The sequence below is a fragment of the Chelmon rostratus genome, chromosome 11, assembly GCF_017976325.1.
Source record: "Chelmon rostratus isolate fCheRos1 chromosome 11, fCheRos1.pri, whole genome shotgun sequence".
NCBI classification, from domain to species: domain Eukaryota; kingdom Metazoa; phylum Chordata; class Actinopteri; order Chaetodontiformes; family Chaetodontidae; genus Chelmon; species Chelmon rostratus.
The window spans coordinates 26,196,475-26,206,519 of NC_055668.1; the positions used below are offsets into that span (position 1 = coordinate 26,196,475).

At 43.6% G+C, this 10,045-nt stretch overlaps 1 protein-coding gene across 1 annotated transcript; it reads right to left on the bottom strand.

Moving 5' to 3' along the window:
- Window positions 1-653: 653 nt before the first annotated feature.
- Window positions 654-10,045, bottom strand: sult6b1 (sulfotransferase family, cytosolic, 6b, member 1). The gene is made up of 7 exons (XM_041947766.1): window positions 9,735-10,045; window positions 8,054-8,166; window positions 5,125-5,214; window positions 4,681-4,807; window positions 2,407-2,501; window positions 2,045-2,198; window positions 654-1,400 (listed from the first exon to the last, which is right to left on the bottom strand). Exons 1-7 carry the CDS (start codon window positions 9,928-9,930, stop codon window positions 1,273-1,275), a joined length of 903 nt encoding a protein of 300 aa, XP_041803700.1. The 5' UTR covers window positions 9,931-10,045; the 3' UTR covers window positions 654-1,272.

The following is a 10,045-nucleotide window of genomic DNA, read 5'->3' on the forward strand; positions in this document are numbered from 1 at the left end:
ACGATGATGCATTCAGGTGTTATTTGGTGCAGAAAAACCAACCCAGAAGGGGAACAGTGAGACTGTGGAGGATTATAGTAAACAGTCAGTGTCTGGTGGAGCTGTTACTGCTCAGTGGGACACACGTTGCGGTCTTTGCAGCAGAAGTAATGTACCACCACGCTGTTGTTATACCTGGCAAATGCACTGTTTCCTATTTTCTTCTTGCAGACCCCAAGCCAAGAGGGAGAGGAGGAGGGTGTATGCAGACGTGACGCCATTGCAGATTTGTTGTTTAAAATCTTTGATTCTGGAAGCTCATGACGTGATGAGGAAAACCTGCTCATAGATTTAAATGAACAGTTCTGTAATATAAAGGTTTGTTTTTACTGAATATCTACTGTCTGGGTCTCATTGCACACATATCACTCTCATTACTACTGACAGAAAACACATTAATGCTGACATTAAAACACATAGGTATTACTGTGATTTACTATTATGGGGATGACAAATGATGTTATTATATTTGTTTACATGTTTCCAGAACAGTTTCACCCTGTTTTACAGTTCAGATATAGAAACTAAAAATGTAGTGACACAAAATAGACTTCAGGATTGATAAACATTTAATTAACTTTTTTTTTCTGACATGGACCTAAGCTTCATTCTGAAATTAGACTTTCAAAAAGGTAAATCATAAACGTAGATGCCAGTGTATTTGGAGTATTTCTCTTCATCAGAGTGGATGTACAGGTCACAGCCAATAAAACATGACACAATTTGCCAGAAAGGGACAAATAAGCAAATAAATGCGCAATGAAATCAATTTATTTTGAAAGTATAAATCAGTAAACAGTCAGCTGCAGAAAACAGCAAGCAATTTCCAAAAACACATAAAACACATCAACATCATTTTTCTCGTCACAAAAATTCATCAACTAGGTTTAATTCTACTCTGTGCTCTGGCAACAATTTTATAAGTAACTATAAAATGTTGAATTTGTATATAATCATCTTCTAAATCACTCAGATGTTGTAGCAGTCTGCCAACACTGGGGGGCACCAAAGCTTAAATATTACTTAAAGCCCTGAGCTGCGTCTCCCAGGCAGCTTTCCCGATCAGTTTACAGCCTCCGACGAATTTCTGCATCAATTAAATGTTTCAGAAGAAAAATGAGTGCAATGTCTGAGGGGGAGGACTGTGTGACTCAGCTCAGGGCAGAAAAGTATGTAGGAGCTCCTCTCCTACATAGTCTCCTTTCCTTTCCTCCTCTCCTGCCTCCTTGCTTCCTACTGACAGTGCTGCTGGTAGTCGAGTTTCGCTCCCAGCCTGGTTACTGCCAGGTGTTTGTTGAAGGCGTCGTCCATCTTTTTGCTTTGTTCTGGTGTAAAGTGGTTTTTCCAGTCCCCGACCTCGCCTGCCCAGGGACACAAACATCACACAGTTAAACTCCCGCGCTCTGATTTTCCCTCACATTTCTTCTGAAGTAGCTTTAAAACAAAAAAATCTGCACCACGCTCTGTATTTAACTCACGAACATGAGATTGATATCCATCTACACTCTGATAAAAAACAAATAAGACAACTTTATTACAAGTGGTCCTGGTAAATAATTGACCTGTCCTCCCTGCACTCACAGATAATACCAGGTATTATTTCCAACATGATATCGCTTTCCAGGACACAGACGTGTGTGAATACGAGTTATTTGACCTTGCTGTAGTGTAATGCTTTGCTTTCAGAACACTTTGACTTTGCTGCTTCATCGTAGTTTGCTTTGTTTTTAAGGACTCGCTTTTTTGGACTCATCATTACACAAATATGTTGCGAAGCTTTATTTAGCCCAGGGTGCCAAATATGTACAAGACATAGATTTAAAAAGCAAAGCAGCTTTGGCTTCAGTGTTCAGAGCGAATAACATGCAGTGCGACATGTAGTGGACGTGCACGCTGCAGCATAGTTAGAAAACAAATGGATTTTTGAACTAGAATAGAATTAAATGGATCAAAAAGGTCACGGAGCAACAGTCCTGAGAGGTGTTTCATGTCTGTTTCATGGCACCTTTTCTGAACACGACATCTCCCAGAGCGTGCGAGTTGGCGGAGCTCGTCTTCATGGCTTTGAAGGTGCTCCTCTCCGAGATCTGCTGGACCTGAGCCTCCGTCAGGTTGTAGCCAAAGAAGGTGGACATGAGACGGATGCCCTTGCTCAAGTCCTGCAAGACGGGAAATAGAAGCGGAGCCGTTACAGAAAGCAGAGAAAGCTGATCAGAAATGCTTTTATTACAGCAAAAAACATCAAAGCCACACAAGCTTTATGTGAAGCCTGAGCATTTTACATGTAAACATCAGATTACTGATCCTCTATATCACAGAGCCACGACTTCCTGTCAGTTAAAACCAAACACTGTGTGTCTGGTCTACCTGTTTTAGTTCCTCATAGGTGATCACCATGACGTTGGGATCGTCCAGCCTCTTCTCCCAGGCCAAAGCGTGGTCAAAGTATGAGCCCCAGGGAACTACACACACACACACACAAAATAAATAAATAAATGAACAAAAATTAATGTCTAAATCGTAAAAAACACCTCAAACAAACTTTCAGGCCTCGAACAGATGATCTGTGTAAATACATTCAGCGGTGGAAAGGAACTAAGTACATTTACTGAAGATCGTATTTCAGCACAATTTTGAGGTACTTTTATGCTATTTTATACTTCGACTCCAGTACATTTCAGATTGGAATATTGTACTTTTTACTACAGCAGGTGACCAGTTTTGAAAATCTGATGCATAAACATCGATGAAGATATCCAACAGGACTAAGAAGCAGTTAATGAACTCCATTTGAATACTGCTCACATGCTAATGCATCAGTAATAATCCAATAATATATTAAAACAGAGTTTCTGCATAAAACTTTGGTACTTTACTGTGTTTTGCTCCTAATACCTCTACATTGTACACTTTGAACCAGGATATTTTTATACTGTGGTATTGCTCACTGGATCTGAATTTCACTGAGTCGTAAACATAAAAGCAGAGACGCCCTAAAGCTGTAAAGCTGCACCGTTTCATGAAATAAGGGCCAAAAATGGTGCTGATATCTGTCAAGTTTCTCATGTTGTGTCAGGCTGAAAGCTCTGTGGAAACCGTCTGAACACAGCAGCACAACTCAGAGACCAGGACGGGTAAACTCATCCAAAGGGTTCGACAGCAGAGAAGAAGGCTGACCTGCAAAGGCAGAACACAATATAGGCAATGTGGCGGGAGATGAATGGACGTGGCTCATATATACTGTGTTCTGCAGGGCTAGTAGGTGTGTAGCATTCAGGGGGTCGGTGATGGGGAATGGAAGGAACAGAGGTCACTACAGGGCAGCTGGGAGTGGCAGCACCTGAAGCTGTGAAGCTGTAAAGTTAACCTCTGTACAGATCTGTGATCTGTGGGCGGTGATGCTGACTCACAGTTACAGCAGAGTGACAGAGTACAGTTCAGGCAGCTGCAGCCACATGTTGCACGGCACGTTGCTTCACCTCTGATCCACTTCAGTGGTGTGTGACCTGTTTTTTCCTCCACTGCACGCAGTGGAATGAGGACGACACGTTCAAAACCACAAAGCATTCAGGTGGGGGAGGGGGGCTTCTGTGGTTGTTTTTGCAAAGTCATGGTATCAGTCTATATACTACAGTGCAGTGGCGTGCACAGGGGGGGTGAAAAACGCGCGCTAAAGTGCCCTCTTGGGAGCCAAAACGCGTGCTCAAGTGAAGTCCTTTTCGCCCCTGCTTCACCTGCTGTGTCTGATTATTGTTCAGAGCAGGTTATGTCTTTGAAAATGAAATGAAATGAAGCAGCTTTTCTCTTCTCATTTTAACGTGCCCCCCCCCCCCCCCCCCCATGTGTGGACCCAATTAGCACAGACATAAATGAGATGCTATGATGCTATTGTGGAATTACATTTTCACTTTCACGTTTGCATTAACATTTTAATGAAGTCCCCTGTGTGTTTCCATACCAGGTATTAATCTCCTTTATCCAATCACGTGTTGACCCTCGCTCCATCCTCGCTGTGAACCACTGAGCCTTTCAATCATGATACTATCACCTGTCACCAATCAACCTGTTTACCTGTGGAATGATCCAAACAGGTGTTTTTGGAGCGTTCCACATCTTTCCCAGTCTTTAGTTGCTCCTGTCACAACGTGTTTGAAACGTGTTGCTGCATCAGATTCAGAATCAGCAGATATTTACAAAAATCACTGAAGCTGATGAGCTCAAACATTAAATATATTGACTTTGTGCTGTTTTCAGGTGAGTTCATGTCACAAAGGATCAGCAGGTGATCACATCCTGTTTTATTATGCTTCCCACAGAGCAACAGCTGTTTTAGAATCAGGGCTGACTGTGAAGACACGAGAAGCATCTTAATGCACATTTTATGAGTGTCTTGATGTCGTAAACTCTCTGAATGAACAGTCTTGTTTCAGGCCCGCTTGCATGTAAATCCATGGAACATTTGCACAGTTTATCAGCCCATAAACACAGCAGAGCTCACGAGCGTGCAAAGCAAACGCTGATGTATCTGCGGCGAGGGCGATAAACTCACTAACAAACGCCATAAACAGACTTCTGATTTCATGTAACGCCTCATCATCAAATGTGGTCCAATTAAAACAGAATAATCAGTGACCAGCTCACCGTCTCCACTCATGAAGTCGGAGTAGAAGGACTCCCAGGACTTCGCGGAGGGGAGGACCGGGTTGTTGTTGTAGAAATGGAAGAAGGAGACCAGAGTGTCTTTAGGGTTCCTGAACACCACCAGCATCTGCACAACAACACAACACACTGTAGACATGGAGCGGATGAAGGTATGAATAAAGTAATACTGTAAAATACTGTTGCTGCATAGTTTTTCTTCTTCTATGGTGCAGAAATGACTCATTAGTCGTGTATATTCCTTGTGTTAAAAGCCACTTCTTTTGTCCCGCTCATCATTTTTTCCATCTCTGCTCATTTAAACTCAGCTGTGTTTCCCATCTGAGACATTCAGGGACAAAGCTCTGACGGGACACCGTGTCCTCCTGTCCCATGTGACGATGTGAGCGGAGTCAGTCTGAGCGGAGTGTCTCTCTGCAGACTTACTTTAGTTTTCTTTGCGTAGAAGGAGGGGGGGATGTTGTCGGGGTGCATGTGAGTCCCCAGAAACCTCGGAGACGGATCTTCATCCACCGCCTGAGGGCAGAGTCGGACAGAGAAGATGAGAGGATCAGCTACAGCTCATCTGCTAAGAGAACATCTGTTCAAGCTGAATACTCTGAATACATCAACATCATAGATTCTACTGTTGATCGATATGTTATTCTACATTAACACACAGTATAAGTTTAAGTATAACACTGGTTGTGGGTATTTTAATTACTCTTGAATACTTCTTATTTTTATTTCTCTTGTTCTTTATTCTATATTCCTGTAATTCATTTTTTGCGTTTCTCTGTTTCTCTTTAATTATTTCCATCCTTGTGCTGCTGCAACACCTGTATTTCCCCTCAGGATCAATAAAGTTTATAATTTAGTTAATAATGTTTCTGAAAACACATTTCTTTTTTGTATCTGCTGGAAGCAACTGAAGCAGGAATGACAGTTTTAATGCTTCTGCGCTCGCAGCACCTGGCTAAACAAAGACTGAGGTCTTAGTCTGATAATGAAAAGATCAACAGTGACCGACGTGTTTCCTGTTTTAACACAAACCCACAGCCTTTCCCTGAGATTACAGACAGTCCTGAACGTAACCAGAGATTTAGAGTTTAAAGGTAATTAAATGGAGAGATGGAAACAGACGCCACATTTAAAGGATAACTTTGTTTTTTTTTACAACCTGGACCTTATTTGTAGCATTACATACGACCATTTACTCACCCAGACAACTTTGGTGGCATTTGGAGTCGTTTTGAAGAAATTAGCCCCAGAGGAGCGGCGCGTATATCCGTATAATGCTCAGAGGGGAATTGCTAATGCTATTCCCCTCTGAGCCCGTGGTGGCATGTTATCAACATCCAGTGTCTCTAGGCAACTACCTCTGACGTGGATGATGTCATTACCGAACGCCGCGCGCTGCGAGCAGCGAGCCACAACACGGCTGACTCTGCGGCGGTCGGCTACGAATACGCAATAACGAACCACAGCTGTGCCAAACTACAGCTAAACTAGCCGACCTCCAGCTCAGAGGGGAATAGCACCAGCATATCAGAACTAAATACTGGAATATGAACGAGTTTCTGCAGATTATGTGTTATATAGAGGCTGCGCATGGGTGCCCCGAGTACTCGCATTATACGGATATACGCGCCGCTCCTCTGGGGCCAATTTCTTCAAAACGACTCCAAATGCCACCAAAGTTGTCTGGGGGAGTAAATGGGCGTATTTAATGCTACAAATAAGGTCCAGGTTGTAAAAAACCAAAGTTATCGTTTAACAGCTTCTTTCCACTGACATGAACAGATATTTTAGATTTTAGTGCAGGGAGTCAGAAAGAAAGAGTTTATCTAAAAACAGACATGGAGGCAAACAGTCAGCAGGTATAGAGACTTAATCTGACACAAAACCATCCCACAAAACCACGACATGCTGGTTATACACTTTGATTTATGTACAAACTAAACAAAGGAGATATGATGTGTGAGTTACTGCCAGGCCGAAACTGCTGTGTGTGTGTGTGTGTGTGTGTGTGTGTGTGTGTGTGTGTTCAGACTTCTGTCGCTCCATGTCAGCAGCACTGACAGTGATCCTGACGGCTGGCTCTGGTTCTGCCCTGGATAGGCTCATTTTCACTGTAGTGGTATGTTAAAGGTGCTGGTAGGCAGATTGCATTAGCTGTTTCCAGTCTTAATGCTAAGCTAAGCTAACTGTCTGCTGGCTGTAGCTTTAAAAGACAAAGAACATTTCAGTTTCATTCTATTATTTGCTGCTTTTTTTAATGAGGCGTGAGCTTTCTGACCAAATATTTGTCTTTGATTTGTTCTTTCATTCGGTCTTTATGGCAGGAACAGCCAGGCGGGCTCACACAGGAACATTATCTTCATGCTCAAACCACAACGACACTGAAGTGGTTGATCTGAGTGTCAACACGTCAACATTCACAATGAGGCAGAGTCTGTTTGGTTTCCTCCACAGGGACACTGAGAATGAACGTGAGATAGGAAAAAATATTCATTCACAGCAGGGAAAAATTGAGGTATTACAGTATTACTGTAGTCGATATGAATGATTTAAAGTAGGCCGACAGAAACAGAAACTACACAAGAGCAAACAAACCCACACTGAAATGACAGGAAGTGGAAGCACATGTACAGTGACTCCATCTACTGCTGTCCTGCAGGTGACAGGGAAGTCAGGGAAGTAAGTGAGAGTACTGTGATGCCATCAGATATCACAGAGTGCTGTCAAAACCATGGAGGAGCATTTCCAGCCTGGAGCTGCAGTGGACCAATGACAGTCTCACCAACACAGATTCAGACAGCCAGAGTGTCCAATCACGTGTGAGGTGAAGCGAGGGGCGTCAGAGGAGAAGCCAGGTGTAACCACTAAGCGAAGTATTTTCAAAGCGACGGCAGAGACGTGTTCAGTTTGCAGTTGTAAGTTTGCAACTGGCCAAAAGGTGAATCGTCATGTTTTAGCTACGCTGCAGCCTGCAGTCGCCTTTTTCCAGAGATCTGTTCAGAACATCTGGCACAGCTGACACAGAGGTGTCGATCAGTTTCTGTTGTGTTTCATCTGTTGACTGTGTCCTGATATCAAGCCTGCTGAGATACAGCCTGACTTCAGATGATGATTTTTCAGGAGAGGAACTTTAAAAGCTGCAGAGCGTCTTTCTCTGTGGGATCACAGCTGTCAGTGACTCCGTTCACTCGCACAAATGAAGCTTTAATCTGTCAGTTATCAGTCAGATAGCATTCGATGACTCACACAGACAGACAGACGCTATCTCTGTGTGCCTGTCACGCAAACACTATCTGCCACACACACACACACACACACACACACACACACACTCACACACACCTCCAGTGAGTACCTTTAAGGCGTCTGGTCCGAAAAACTCGATCAGCGGAGGCATCTTGGATTCCATGTTCACCCCTTTGGCCTCTGCAATGATCTTCTTCAGCACCCCCACCATCCAGTTAAAACCTGCACACACACACACACACATGCACTCTGAGACCCGGTGCAGTCACCTCCACCTACAAACCACCACCACCACCAGAGTGGAGGATAACACCTGCACCTTCCTCTGCTTCACCTCTGTCCTTCTCTCCTGTTGTGGGGATGATCCTGTCGCTCTGACTGGTCCGCTGGTGAATTATGCATCACATTTAACAGCTGTGGAAACATCACTCTGGATGATTTAAAGGTGTTTACAGACAGGCTTATCACCTGTAAGGCTAAAAAAAAAACAGGGTCCTTGACATGTGATTTTGGTGCTAATTAAACTTGAACTTGCAGCATCTCCAATAAGAGCATCTGCTTGCAGAGTAAGAGGACGACTCAACAGGCTGTTACGGCATTGCATTTTTAATAAACACATTTTCTGGCTGATTTGAGCAGGTTTTTCATATTTTTTTAATGTTTTTCTTCTCTGTGGCAAAAGCTCAGACGATTTAAAGTGACTGACGGCTTGAGCCGTTTCTCAACCTTCACTCCCTTGAAAAGCAAACAGGGTGGTGAGAGATTTATGAAACATTGATGTATTTTCACTCTTCCATTTGTCCGGTTTGTTCTTTTTATAATAAGGATGAATGAAACTCGTTTTATGCTGCTTCAAGCGCTGAAGAGCGACTTTTAAAACGTCATTAGTATTATTTTCTGTTAACGACTGACACTTTAAAAATAGGTGAAGCTAAAGCTAAACAGAGCAACAGAATTTCTGTGCAAACCAAATGAGGCTCCACTGAGAATGACACCTGGCTACTTCCTGGCTGCTTGAGAGTTATGTTGTGTTTGCCGGGACAGAAAGGGGTGACAAAAGCCAGCTGCTGCACACACAGACACAGGGGTGACAGCAGGAAGTACTACAGGCCAGTCAACAGCAGCAGGTAAATATGACGATTAACTCATCTGTCTTCATGGCGTTTCTCCACCAGCAAACTAACGCCTCACACCCCAGAAAGAAAACGCGTCACATTCCTTGAACGCACCACGTCAACAGCAGGAGGGTCTCGCTGCTCTTCCTGTGAAAACTGCACAGTGAGCGCTGCGACATTGAAGGTGGTGTAAACTTGGTGCTTTTAGGTGTCAAATCAGAGCATTTATGGTCTGCAGTGACAGAATTCCTGCAAAGTGATGTCAGTGAAGGCCTCACATGATGCCGTTAAGGAGGTGGTTTTGTCACAACGTCCACCTCTCTTCATATACTCATTATTCTTTAGCTGTTTTTCAGATGCCCCCATTCTTCTTCCATTCTTGATCCTGCCACGTTCACCTGAGCTGTCCCATAATTCTGTTTGCTGCATTTTTGTAAGATTTTTATTTTACATTTTAAGCAGTTGTTGATGAAATCTGTCGTGACTTAAACAGCCGTCACTTTCACTGGTGTCACAGTCATCAACATGACGAGCAACCGGTGGAGGGTGGCCAAAGGTCAGAGGTCACAACAGTTACACCAAATGTTGCTGTGGCCTTAAACAAACTTTATTAATGGATTATATGAATGAGCAGCTTCGCTCATGAATAAATGTTGTAATTGGATCCCTACTCACCACATTTTGGGTAAGCCACCAGCATGATGTCGTCCTCTCGGGCCTTGAAGTTCTGCAAACCCTTTAATTGTTCCTCGGGACACACGATGCGCGGGTACAACACCCCGTTGAATCTGTACAACTTGTCCTCATCACTGACTTCCTTTGCCTTCTGCATCGTGGCCTCTATGCTGGCGACGGAGTCGTCGTTGCTCATTCTGATTCAGTAAGTCGCACCTGCACAGGTGAGAAACTCAGAGATGGTGATTCAAGAGCAGCTGCAGCTTTCACAAACACACAGAATAAACAGGGTGTAACTGCTGCTGCCCTGA